General features: G+C 39.9%; 3 protein-coding genes across 4 annotated transcripts in view; 1 reads left to right on the forward strand and 2 right to left on the reverse strand.

Annotated features, from left to right (window-relative positions):
• The window catches only part of RUFY3 (RUN and FYVE domain containing 3), a 388,583-nt gene that overhangs the window by 90,372 nt on the left and 284,100 nt on the right, over positions 1-14,111 (forward strand). The window lies entirely within an intron of this gene.
• LOC309548572 (C-X-C motif chemokine 10-like) overlaps positions 1-14,111 on the reverse strand; it is a gene marked incomplete at its 3' end in the record, with an annotated part of 79,233 nt that overhangs the window by 24,337 nt on the left and 40,785 nt on the right. The gene's annotated exons all lie outside the window — the stretch shown is intronic.
• LOC309553237 (C-X-C motif chemokine 10-like) lies at positions 7,903-13,568 on the reverse strand. Its single transcript, XM_082254201.1, has 4 exons — positions 13,379-13,568; positions 13,135-13,258; positions 10,795-10,878; positions 7,903-8,021 (listed from the first exon to the last, which is right to left on the reverse strand). The coding sequence occupies exons 1-4, from the start codon at positions 13,548-13,550 to the stop codon at positions 7,985-7,987; spliced, it is 417 nt and encodes a 138-aa protein (XP_082110327.1). The 5' UTR covers positions 13,551-13,568; the 3' UTR covers positions 7,903-7,984.

Raw genomic sequence — 14,111 nt, forward strand, 5'->3', positions numbered from 1 at the left:
CAGGGTAGGGCCAGTACCGGAACAAGGTCATCCAACGCCCAGGGCTAATATGCCAAACTGCACTCCCCCCTTTACCTTAGGGCTAGGGTCAGGGCGCCCCCATCCCTGCAATAACCCATTGCACCCAGGGCAGCCGTCCCTCCGGCCCACCCCTTGTCCCGGCCCTAGGGACAAAAAGCAAATACCTAAAAATCCATGAAAAGTTTGACATTTTGTAGTAAAGTTTATATATTTTTCTTTATATTTTAAAAGTCAGAACAAAAACAATAAAAATGTGAAATTAAATTAAAAAGTTAAATACAAAATATTGTATACCGCTGTTTGTATTTTTGTATGCAGCCAGCAGGTAGCACTCTCAGCTCCTTTTCTTGTGATCTGTTGTAACGCTCCTGCGTTTTTATGGTAAGCTGGATTTGCAGCTGCAGAATCTCCACTCAGTAGTCATGTAGAGATGTGTTGGAATTCCAGATCCAACTCTCCAGACTCATCACTGTGGGCCTGTCTGCTTCAGCATACAGATATACACACACTCAATAAGATGTTCCTGGAGTGATAGGATGTATATGATAGTATGGTAGTGATGTGCTGAAGGGACAGGTGTGAGCAGTGACAGTAATGGTAAGCACTTGATAGTAATGTTCAGGAGAGTAGTAGATGGTAATAGGTAGAATGCAGATAGGTTAGTAATCATGTATGGTAACAGGTGGTAAGGACAGCAGATGACATAGACAGGATAGACTAACCCAGTGCAAGGATAGATGGTAGTAGACTCAAGAGCTAGCAATCTATGTAACAGTGCAGATGGTAGAATTAGTATGCATAGATAGTAACAGTCCTTAATGTGCAGAAGATGATAGTGTAAGTTAGTTATGGAGGATTCCCCTGTGGGGTACTTATCACTAGTAAGGTTTAGTAAGTAGAGGGGTCCAGTAGTGAGGGAGTGATCCGGTAGCGAGATACGGGATCAGTTGCGAGGTTCCGGTCTGTTCCAGGTAAAGGCAAATAGCTGGAGGTTCCGACAGCAAGACAAGGCTTGTGAGCATGTAGACACACATTGAACGAACAACGTGAGAGAGAATGCTGGCGATTGAAATAGCCGCTCAGCGGCGCTCAGCGATGACGTCATCCGTCTTAAAGGTGTATGCGTTCCACCTAATTAAAAAGGTGGGACGCAATGTTTTGAGAGGAAAATGGTAAATAAGGGTACCAAAGGTACCAGAATCTTACATCTGTAGGCTATTCTTATCTGCTTTGTTTAAAAAAAAGCCTGTTTACAGAGCTTAGTTATTTTTTGTATGATTAGTGTAAGACATAGCTGGAGAAGTTGATTTACCAAAGGAAAGAATCTTTTTTTTTTTTTCAGCCTGCAGATGATTGGCTTATTAAAGTGAACACATCCTTTACTATTCTCTAAGCTAAGTGAACATTCTATACTCCTTAGAGTTAATGTACTAAAGGAGTAGTTTTATTTTCAGATTATATAAATGAAAATGTTGAAGTTGCATTCACTTCAATTATCTAAACATTCATTAAAAATTACTCTTACATATCATTGGGAACTCAGTGGGAACACAGCTTCACTTTGTTCTAAGCTCATATAAACATTTACTTTTTAGGTAAATATTATCTGCTCCTTTAATCTCTTCACATCCCCTCCCAGCAGCCCTTTAACTGTGTCTTTATAGATAGGAAAGATGTGATGGCCATGAAGGCAGAAGTGCGGTGTGTGAGAATTAAAGACCACCCTCCTTGGGACTGCACATATGTGGTTGGCAGGAGGTACATTTTTCAACCCGTTTTAGTAACTGACTAAAGCTAGCATTACATGGCTTGAATTTTGGAAAAATCCTGCTGCATCAGCCAAAATTCAAGACATAGTTGATCCTGTAAGCACCACAAAATTTGACTCAACAATTGGCTGAGCCACATTTGTTATATATTAGTCTATCCTATGTTTTTTCAATGTGGCCCAAAACTGCACACCTAACATTTAGCTTTCTTTTATGTCATAATATATTACTACTACCTGATAGCATTTCTTTATTTCTATTTTCTCCTACAAGTGTTTATATTTGGTAAAGCCATATTTTTCTGGCTGTTTGTTTGTGAGCTTGCTGGTAGCATGGTGGAACCGCACTTGTCTGTATTATATTTGTAATTTAGTTAGGTGTTAGTATGGGGACACTTCTTACTTGTGTGAGTTAGCACCCCTCACGCCCGGAGGCCAAACCACTACGCTGGGCCCCACACCAAAAAGATAACGTCTTTTCCCTTGCCAGTTACACCTTTCCTGGCACCGTCTACAAAATTATTTTGAAGGACACAGTGTAGAAAACTGATCTTCCTCCACCAATTCTTCTACACTAGAACGTTTCACAATGCAGCGGGCCCTAACATAGGATCTCTACCGCCTACCACCTACCTATCACCTAAGCTGGGTATACACAGTAAGTTGAGTGAAACAAAAACAGACTGATACCCGCATCCACACAAGTGATGTGGATGCAGGGATCCCCTTTACTTAACCACTTCAGCTGCGGAAGGTTTACCCACCTTCATGACCAGGCCATTTTTTACGATACGGCACTGCATTAATTTAACTGAATATTGCATGGTCCTGTGACACTATACATAAACAAAATCGATGTCCATTTTTTCCCCACAAATAGAGCTTTATTTTGGTAGTATCTGATCACTATTTTGCTCTACAAAACAAAAAAATTATATTTTTTTAATTTCTGCTATAAAATATATCCAATAAAATAAATATAAAAAAAATCACATTTCTTTATCAATTTAGGCCAATATGTATTCTGCTACATATTTTAGGTAAAAAAAATTGCAATAAGCGTATATTAATTGGTTTGCCCAAAAGTTATAGTGTCTGCAAACTATGGGATATTTTTATTTATTACATTTTTTTTTCTTTTTTGCTAGTAATGGAGGTGATCAGCAACTTACAGCGGGACTATGATATTGCGACGGACAGTCAGGACACTAACTGACACTTTTGACACCTTTTGAGGGAGCAGTTACACAATACAGTGATCAGTGCTAAAAAATATGCAACTGTAGTAATGACACTGGCAGGGAAGGGGTTACCATCAGAGTCGATCAAAGGGTTAAATGTGTGCCTGGATTGGGCTTTACTACTGTGGGGGTGGTACTTGTACTAGGAGAAGGCATGGATCGGTGCCTCTGCTTAGCAGAGACACAGGATCCATGTCTTCTGTAGTGATAGAATGGCAATCTGTCTTGTTTGCATAGGACATTGAGTCTGCCATACCCGCCAATCATCTGTGTCGTGCGCCCCAAATCCGGAGGTGCTGGATTAAATACTAGGTACGTGATCCTGCGCAGGAGAGCTACCTTGCCACCGTATATATACAGTATACGGTCGGCAAGCGATTAATGGTAGGCTGGACTTGAACTATGCTGTGGTGTCTCATACTTTTAGCTTGTATAGTTCCAGTAGTGACATGGCTTGCTAACATTTCCATTTCAGGGTCCTGCCAAAGGGTAGCCCCACTAAGTATAACTCTGCCTCTTCTCACTCCCATGACCAACCAATACCAACCTCCTGGCCCAACAACTTCTTGCATAAATATCTCAGCTACTGGATGCACCACAGGCCAAACCTCAGACATATCACAGCAGAATAACGATAACATCGCTGAAAAGTAACTCTTAAATGCAACACCAAATTACATTTTTGGTACCTGTCCAAATGCTTGTTGCCATGCTATGATGATATCTGATAAGTTTGATGTCATGGCCCAGCAGGGCCTCTATATGTTGTATAATTTTTCTCATTGTGAAAAACTCTCAATAAAATTTGTTTAAAAGGAAAAATCAATGAGCTGAATGGGAAAATTGGCGGTCAAACAGTGGCTGCGTCCTACTTGGCTCCTCTCTGCCCCTTTTTTCAGAAATTCTGATTTTCAAAAGTATCAAGGTATGCTAATGTGTAGGGAAGTAAAACGTCAAAACAGAAAAATACAAAAAACCATAAAAGGATATAGATGCTTTTCTCTCATGGGGAGAAAGAATACATTCTCCAAATGAGGAAGTCACATAGGTGATGGAAAAGAGAACTGTTTTAAAAATAATAGATTACTCAATCAGTTTAAACTTTTATTAACACCTAACATAATTATGTAATGTTCATTATATACAGTATGCCGTATTCATGAATTTGGAATTATTCAATGACTGGTTTACAGTGTTTCATAAAAATATACCATTAAAGTATAACTAAATGTAAGGGTGTTTCTGGAGTTGTCATGAGAGCAGTGGCGGCCTGTCAAAAGGGGGCACAGGGGCGCCGCCTCTCCAAGGCCAGTCATCCGTAGTCATCACCATAAAAAAAAAAAATGTGTTCCTTTAAGTGTGTGCGGGGCCCCGGACACACTGCTGTCTATGGAGAGGGGTAGGGGTTTTGTCATGTGATTTTTTCGGTGAAGCTTATTGCCGTCCTTTAGATCCTCCTCTTCTTGGGACACTCTTCTGTGCTCCTGGCCCCTCCCTCCTGTTGAGTGCCCCCACAACAAGCAGTTTGTCAGCTCAGTGTGTCAATTCTGACACAGAGCCGTGGCCCAGCCCCACCTCCTCTCTCTCCTGATTGGCTCACTGACTTTGATTGACAGCAGCAGGAGCCAATGGCGCTGCTGTGTCTCAGCCAATCAGAAGGGAGAGTCCTGAATGGCCAAGGCACATCGCTGGATAGAGGTAAGTATTAGGGGGGCATTAAAAGCATTAAATTAAAAATACTTTTGACTTTACATCCACTTTAAGCGGTTAAAGCAGTGGTTGAAAGTCCTAAAATTAGATCATCTACATTTGCCTTCTCATTCTTTTTGAATAGGTAGAGCCAAAGAAGCATCTAAACTTGGTTTAGAAGCTGGTACCATTAAGAAACTAGGCAGATAGAGTTATAACTGCTAAAAGTTATATATTTGCCTTATGCTTTTGTTTGAATCCTTATCAGGTCCAGCATACATTATTTGGATTGTTGGACATTTCTTCATATTTTAGACCTAGAAAAGAGCAGCAAGAAGGTTATATTCAGAAAATGTAGCTTTGAATACAGGTCAATTTAAAGTTTTCTGGAGTGGTAGAAGAGGTATGATGTGGGAAAATTTGGTTTTCTTAATGGGCACATTAAATCAAATATTACCACCCCCTGATATCTTAACCAGTTCTGGACCGGAAGGATTTGCTTCCTTAATGACCAGGCCATTTTTTGCGATTCGGCACTGCGTTATTTTAACGGAAAATTGCGTGGTCAAAACAAAATTTATGTCCCTTTTTTCCCACAAATAGAGCTTTCTTTTGGTGGTAGTTGATCACCTATGCAATTTTTATTTAAAAACTATATTTTTCACATTCTGCTATATAACATTCCCAAAAAAAATTTAAAAATCAAATTTTTTCATCCCAATTTTTATTCTGCTACATATTTTTGGTAAAAAAAAAATCACAATGAGCGTATTTTGATTAGTTTGCGCAAACGTTAGTGCATCTACAAACTGGGGGAAAGATTTATGTCATTTTTACTTATTTATTTTTACTAGTAATGGCGACATTGCAGCGGACAGATCGGACCCCTAACTGACATTTTGGACACTTTTGGGGGGGACCAGTGACATTACTACAGTAATCAGTGCTAAAAATATGCACTGTTACTGTAATGACATTGTCAGGGAATGGGTTAACCTAGTGGGTGATCAAGGGGTTAAATGTAAGCCTATGGGAGTGATTACTAACTGTGGGGGGTTGGGTTTTTGAGATAAATACAGAGACCTGTGATCCTATATAGAAGGATCACAGGTGCTCTGTGATCATTTCAGAGAGAAGAACGGTCAGCTGTGTTTACAATGGTAATTGTAAATGGTAATGGCAATGGTAGCCGCCGGCAGGGTGCATCCGCATCCCTGCTGCCAAGTGGGGGTGGGGGTGGGAATGCACAGGCGCGTGCTCGCCCCGCAGCACCAGGCACGCGACTGACGTACACTTAGGTCGGTTTGCGCAGGGGGGCTACCTGCCGCAGTATATCTGCGGCTGGCGGTCCGGAACTGGTTAATTTAGCATCTTGGAGGTAATGACATAGGCTAACAAAGAACACTGGATCTGATTGTTAATTTTTTAGAAATAACATACTTTGTATTATAATGACATCCCCTGGTACAAACATTGTTCTTTTCAGAGATTATCCAGAGGCTTCATTGGCTTTATGCCCCTATGTTGAAGACTTTTGAGAAAGTCAAGAAAGAATAAACAGAGCCAAAGAAAAATTCAGGCCCCTAGTTAACGTTTTTTTGACATTGAGAATTGTAGACAAAAAATTAACAATAGTGAAGCGCTAAAATTGACAAAATGACACTATGCACAACAGAAGTTATGATGTGTAAAGTCCACAGCAAAAGGATGCCTTCAGTGCAGGAAAAGATGAGCCATGTACACCACTTAAACGCAGTGAGTCCCTCCACCACAGAGTGCCAAAGCCTCTCACCTCCAACAATCGACCACAAGGGGTCACTAAGCCAAGAAATCTCACTGAAGACACTGAAGACACCTATCTTCTTTTACAGATCTTGAGCTAGAATGGGCTTGATATGGACGTGTCATCCGGGAAGATTTAAATAAAGAGAATCTAATGCTCTCTCTCTATAAACATTTTTAATGGTAAATGCATAAGAATAGAACTTACAAGGACGGCACTGTCACAGTGCTCGTAGTAGGCATGTTCATAGCATAAGCATCAGGCGGTCGCGGGTGACGTCAGACTCCTCCCCCCTGTACGCGTTACGTTCAGAATTATAGGGTCGATTTTCTGGACTTTACAGGAGTGACAGTATCCATTTGTCAGATATAGGTCTTGACAATTTAAATTCTCATTTACAAACAAACATGGACTGGGGGATAGAGGGGGGTTAATGCCAGGTGGGTTTGTGACTGTGATACGATTCTGATATGGTCGTGTGAGTGACTGGTATAGTATTAGATAGAGTCCATATTCAGTCAGTGATAGTAATGACTCCTGTCCTCCATGAAACTAACAAGGTTATTACAGTTCAGAAAAGCAAGTCTGAAGGACTCAAAACAGCACGAGGGATATGGCTAATAATTGGTTTATAAGTCCTGATCACGCGCCACACCTCTTTGAGTCTTTCAACTGCGCATGTCACTGTCTCTTTGGGTTGCGCAAGAGGCGCATGACCGTAAGCGCGCACAAACAGAACTTAACTATAACTAGTATTCCATGTGATCATCACGGTTATGAGCAGTGATCAAATTAGCCAATCATTAGGGGTATACAAGACCGTGCAAGGCGTGGTATTAATGGGATTCTATCCATAAAGTTCAGGGAAAGCCCAGGGGAAAACGGGATTTTCTTTTTTTAACCACGGCGGACGCGTTGTGTGATGCAGATGACATTGACAGGTACCTCCTACGATCGATGATGAGTCCCCTGATCATGGAGTGATGATACAATATCCGGTAAATGTATTGATTCTTACTTTCATGATTATGATGTATTTTAGATTGTAGAGGATAGGTGAATAAAATATGTCTTATGCTTAGAAGTGTGCCTGTTTTGTATAACAGTGAGCGTTAAGGAAGGTTCTAATCTAGTTAGCAAGACAGTGACCCATCAGGCTTTTGGGGGACAGCTTTAATTGCAATGTATACAACCATTTTTTTACTTTTTTTTTTTTGCTGCCAACAAAACAGAGTAGGCACACTATAAGTCTTTTTAATACTTTTATTTATGAAAATATATAACTCACATCTTTTAAGATAAAAAAAACGATCTCAGGAGGTATGTATTTACAGCAACATTGTTTATATATATGGTATTTATAAATATAAAAATATGCATGGCATATGTGCATTTTAGTAATCCGTAGTCACGAGACAATGGGAAAGGTAGAATTATTCTATTAGCAGGCTCTCGGTCATATTCCTCAGCTTGTATAGTCATTCAGGGGTGTCTTATCACTGGGATGTGTTTCAGAAACCTAGAGGAATAAAAATATATATTATAAGACATACCCGCCAATATGACATTGCTAGTTGTAAATTTTGTATTATATAATAAATACTACATAACTGAAAATAAGATAAACAGTAACTCATATGATAATAAATCATTTATCATGGCAAGCTGTATCTATGTAGTGGCCTGCATTCACCCCAAGAAAACATTAGGGCCCTATTAACACTGGCAGTGACATACATGCATTTATATATGTTTATAGGACATTTCCTTACACATAATAATGCATGTAATAAATTTAAATTCACACTGTCTATTTCTCCCATTTTAGGTGCCGTCAATTTAGCAGGATCCAGTGTCCAATTAGAAAGTGTAGACATAGCTGAAAGCTCATAAACGCATGTAAATGTGCATTAACCTGTATAAACACAGAATCATGGCTGAACCCGTGTAAAGGCAGATACATCTAAATGCAGTAAAAATTGATCTGGGAAGCATAACATCTGTTTATAAATCTTAGACAATCTTTCCTGCATTTGGATAAACCAAAACACTAGAATGCTAGTGTAAGGGGGCCTAAAGTACTGAAAATTGTGGTAAAAAGCCATGCAATGTACAGGTGAGTTGGGGTATGATTATAGAACAACAAGTAAAATTCCCAGCTCAACTTACCAGCCAGCCTGCAAAAAACCAAATTGTCCTGTCTAAAAACAGGGATTTAGTTTGCATACATTTGCAAATACATGTATAAGCTGCAGGGGCCGCAACAAGGCACCCTAGTATTATCTGCAACCCTAATTCTATAAATGTTAAGAGCCTCCATAGTAGGAGCACATACACTACATTGTCAAAGGTATTGGGATGCCCGCCTTTACACGCACATGAACTTAAGTGGCATCCCAGTCTTAGTCCGTAGGGTTCAATATTGCGTTGGCAACCCTTTGCAGCTATAACAGCTTCAACTCTTCTGGAAAGGCTGTCCACATGGTTTAGGAATGTGTCTATGGGAATGTTTGACCTTTCTTCCAGGAGCTCATATGTGAGGTCAGGCACTGATGTTGGACGAGAAGGCCTGGTTTGCAGTCTCTGCCCTAATTCATCCCAAAGGTGTTCTATCAGATTGAGATCACGACTCTGTGCAGGCCAGTCAAGTTCCTCCACCCCAAACTTGCTCATCCATGTCTTTATGGACCTTGCTTTGTGCACTGGTGCACAGTCATGTTGGAACAGGAAGGGGCCATCCCCAAACTGTTCCCACAAAGTTGGGAGCATGAAATTGTCCAAAATGTTTTAGTATGCTGGCACCCTAACACTTCATGTACACACAGACTAGGTAAACTGCTGGCCGCGGGAAAATGTAAAACGCGGCAAAATTGTACCGCAATTTTGCAGCGTTTTGCTGCCAGTGGTCAAAACGTTCCTATTCTGATGCGATTCTTCCTCTTTCAGGAGAGGGAGGTTAGGGGAGGTTGAACCTCCCGTAACTGCAGCAGCTTCTAAACTCTTGTAAAAGCCTATGGGGTTGACCTACTAAAGGCAAATCCACTGTGTACTACAAGTGCACTGCAAGTGCACTTGAAAGAGCACTTGGAAGTGTAGTCGCTGTAGATCTGAGGAGAAGATCTGAAATGAGGGGAAGCTCTGCTGATTTCTACCATCCAATCATGTGCAAGCAAAAATTCTGTTTGTATATTCCTTGCATGTTCCCCTGAATTCTACAGCGACTTCACTTCCAAGTGCACTTCCAAGTAAATAAACCCTTGTGTGTACATGGACACATAGGGGTTTATTTACTAAAACTGGAGAATGCAAAATCAGTCTCACTTCTGCATAGAAACCAATCAGCTTCCAGGTTTTATTACCAGGGTTTAACTGAACAAGCTGAGGTTAGAAGCTGATTGGTTTCTCTGCAGAAGTGAGACTGATTGTGCCCTCTTCAGCTTTAGTAAATAAACCCCATAGGCTTTTCTGTTGTTGAGTTTAGAAGCTTTGGCTAAAAAAAAGCCAAAAGCTCCTAAATTCAAGTTTAGAAACTGTAGTGTGCATGAGCCCTAAGAGTTCCCTTCACTGGAAGAAAGGGGCCAAGCCCAACACCTGAAAAATAATCCTACACTATAATCCCCCTCCACTAAATGATTTGGACAAGTTCACAAAGCAAGATCCATAAAGACATGGGTGAGCGAGTTTGGGGTGGAGGAACTTTACTGGCCTGCACAGCGGCCTGACCTCAACCCAATAGAATTAGAGCAGAGACTGAAAGCCAGGCCTTCTACTACAACATCAGTGCCTGACCTCACAAATGCGCTTTTGGAAGAATGGTCAAACATTCCCATAGACACATTCCTAAAGCTCGTGGACAGCCTTCCCAGAAGAGTTGAAGCTGTTATAGCTGCAAAGGGTGGGCCAACTCAATATTGAACCCTACGAACTAAGACTGGGATGCCAATAAAGTTAATGTGCGTGTAAAGGCTGGTGTCCCAATACTTTTGACAATATAGTGTAAATAATAATGGATCGGTTGAGGGCAGGTATGCCTGGAAGGGCCCACCCTTTATTTAAGGCACAGGGGAGCACTGGACACCCAGCAAATAGCACAACGGCAGCGAAGATATTAAGGGCTCCCCTTCACCAAATAACCAATGGTACAAACAAACGGCAACTGCCCCAACCTATAAATCACCTTAACAGCAAGGAGCACATGGAAATAAAAACTATTGTGTGTAGTTTTTGGCTGTGTGCACATTGGACTTTGCATTAATAAAATATCTAGAGTTGTATATTAAAATAGCACCTACCGGTTTCTTCCACTGAGCAGAGCTTTTATTTCTTTCAGATCAGAACTGACACATTTTGTAGCACCGGTGCTTTTCAAAGTGACACTGAGGAAGAATAATATTAAGCAAACCATTAGTATATTCAGACACTTTCTAATGAATGAAACTATTTCATATAATGTCACTTTTCAGATCTTCTAAATTGTGCCTTTCTGCTATCTATTTATTCAGCAGGCCACCATTCTCTAGGAGCTGCATATTGTGGAAGTGCAAGGTAAATGCTTAATTTATTTTCCTTCAAATACATTTAAGTCCCTCAAGTAAATTTCAAACATGTGGCATGATTTTACCGGTCCTTCAAAAATAGTACAATAGCAAAATAGTGAAAATGTTAATGGATGTTTCTATTTTTCATTTGAATCTAAAATTGGGAAAAATAATATTCTAACAAGATTTTAGGTTTGCTCCATAGCTTGCAGCTCTTAAAAAAAGGTATTTAAAAGAAATGCTGTTCTTATGTACATACTGCAATGATTGTGTATTCTTGATATGTAGTGCAAAGAACATTAGATGGGGAGCAATGCCTGGTATCCAATCAACTATCCCTAGGCAGCTCACTCTTTGGGCATCCATAGGCCAATTCAGTCTGAATTAAAGTAGAACTATGGGCAAAACTTTGTTTTTTTTTCATTTTGCATAGAGTAAGGGAGGAATATAACCTCTGTCAGATTTTCGCCATCTCTCTTTCATTGCGGAGATTTCCCTTCACTTTTTGTCCCAGAGCTGAACAGGAAGTTAGAGGAAATTATGCAATGAGAGTCTCGCAAGCTACCATGTAAGTCCATAGTAAAAGTAGTAGTAAGCTACAGAACCAGCTGCTGACACTGATCACACTCCCATTATATGTGCTTGCTCAATCCAAATTGAATACGTGCCGCTCTACATTCCCAATGATGTGCAAACATAAACAACAGTTATTACAACAAAAATATTGCATAAAATTAATATAATGTAACTTAAATTATGTGTTTTAAACATGCAGCATAAGTGTGATATAATCCACAGTTCATAAATTCCCATATGTGGTGATTATTTCAACATGACCGTGATCAATCCCCCTGAGGAAGACACGTGACCCTGTGTCGACACACGTAGGGGAGAGGCAAGGATGGTGAAGGCAGTCAGACTCGTACGAGGTTAAGGAGTCTGATTATCCTAATGGTTGTGTGGCTTTGGAGACTTTTAACATTTGTTGGGCATAGTTTGGTGTGCTGAAAGCACCATGAGCATGTGAGTACTCAATTATTTGAATTAATAAAGGCAGATTTTTAAACGGTATAAGCACTATTGTAGCCCTTTCATTTTTATGTATCATCACATCTGACTGGGAGATCAGTGTATCAGCAGAGCGGCCATGAGATCTACATCATATTGACTGAACCCAGGGAGGTTCACAGGCGCATTCTGACCTTGCTTAATTGTGGGCTCACATCTCTTGAAGTGAGCCTTCATTTAGGAGGGGGGAGCACAAGCGAGGTGGCAGATCACTTTATTATTGGAGCACCTTACTGATTGGAGCACCTGATGGGATTAAAGACTGATCATGGCCATGTTGAAATAATCACTGCATAAGGGAATTTATGAACTGTGGATTATATCACACTTATACTGCATGTTTAAAACACATCATTTAGGTTACATTATATTATTTTTATGCACAATTTTTGTTGTATTAATTGATGATGTTTGCATATCATTGGGAATGATGCCACACAACTTATATGATTAAGAAGTTAGAGGAAATCCCTGCAAATTAAGTGAATTTCCTGGAGACCCCCAGGTTTCCAAAACTAGCGCCCCCATTGGAACATTTGTCCTCTAATACTTTTCTGGGGACAACCCAAAATTTGGGATTTTCTTTTTTACTTTCACTTTTAATGATAATGGTAAACAGGACAAATAGAGAGGGTGATTCTCCCTAACAGGGGAACAGAATAAAAACTGACAGATGTTCTAATTCCTCTCCCTTCTAAATAAAACTGTAAAAAAAGTTTTGCCTTTGGCTAAACTTTAATTATTACATGAGATGACCAGAAAAAATCTTAAGCCAAATTTTAATACAGAATTTTAATACAGAATATAGAATGAAAAAAGTGTTAATGGCAAGTATGCTGCTACTACATGTCAACAGAGTGGAACATGGGTCCAGGCAGATTTTTAGATAGACAGATGTCTTACTGTTTGCAACATCTGCCCCCCCCCCCCCTATTGTAGTTTATTGCTATGTGCTATGCCTACAAGTAAGTACATATACAGTAGATACAGCAATTACATTATGTAATCCATGTGCATCTTACTTACATATATTCAGTGTTTTCACACAGAGAGCTGCTTGGATAAACGTCCAGTTGAGCCAGGGCCATGGCATTCACCTGATTGGATAGCTTGTTACACAGGCAGCGCTTCCCACGAGGAACAGCAAACCCTGAATACAAAAATAAAAATAGATTGATTAGTGCTTATACAGACAATGGCGAGGACAATGGGAAAGACTGTCTGTAATTATACATAGATTCTAAAAACTATAATATGTAATTGACTGTACCTTGTATAAGAGGAGTAGAGAGCAGAAGAACGCACATGATGATGACAGCACACTTCTTGTCCATATTGATGATGTTGGATTCTCTCTGACCAAGATCTAGAGCAGACAGCTGTGTGAAGTACAGCAGCATTGGTCTGTTTATATACATTTGCACTGGATTGCATAATCCCATGATGTCATCAGCGGGGGATACTGAAATTCACTTTTTTCAAAGGCTTTTAAGAAGTGAAAGTACAGTTGAAGACCTTTTCCTGTCAACTTAAAACAACTCAGCGATCTTTCATGTTATTTCCATTCTTGATAGGGTTTTCCCAGAAATCTGTGTCCGCCGATAAAGTGTCAATGAAAATGGTATAGTAACTTTCTATATACTTTCAGTAGTGCAAAATGATTGTATATGATTGTATAAATATACAGTGCACCTTGTGTTATCTGATCCCTTGCCTTTGCTATGGGTGTTTATTAAAGTATTTGTAAATCTCCCAGTGGGATAATGAGCATTTTTTACCAATAACTACACTTGCAAAACTGCAAAATGGCTCATAAATCACATTAATCACAAGTAAAGTTGAAATGTTATTACCATCAATATGTATCTGCTTTTGGTTGTTCAATGTCTGCCAGCTAGCAAAATGAATAGAGACTTCTGGTCATAGATGGACAAACTTTCTCGATGACTACTCAATTTGCCAGTCTTCAAGTTACAAGAACTGCATAGATGATTGCAGCCTAT

This window comes from Pelophylax lessonae (genome assembly GCF_965119305.1).
Source record: "Pelophylax lessonae genome assembly, chromosome: 1".
Lineage (NCBI taxonomy): Eukaryota > Metazoa > Chordata > Amphibia > Anura > Ranidae > Pelophylax > Pelophylax lessonae.

What these genes read in the sequence shown, in the direction of transcription:
- LOC309553237 (XM_082254201.1), bottom strand. Translation starts at nt 13,550, where the DNA reads ATGGGATTATGCAATCCAGTGCAAATGTATATAAACAGACCAATGCTG. An exon ending in CTCTACTCCTCTTATACAAG is followed by an intron (nt 13,259 to 13,378) that starts GTACAGTCAATT and finishes TTTTGTATTCAG; the next exon opens with GGTTTGCTGTTCCTCGTGGG. An exon ending in TGTGAAAACACTGAATATAT is followed by an intron (nt 10,879 to 13,134) that starts GTAAGTAAGATG and finishes ATTCTTCCTCAG; the next exon opens with TGTCACTTTGAAAAGCACCG.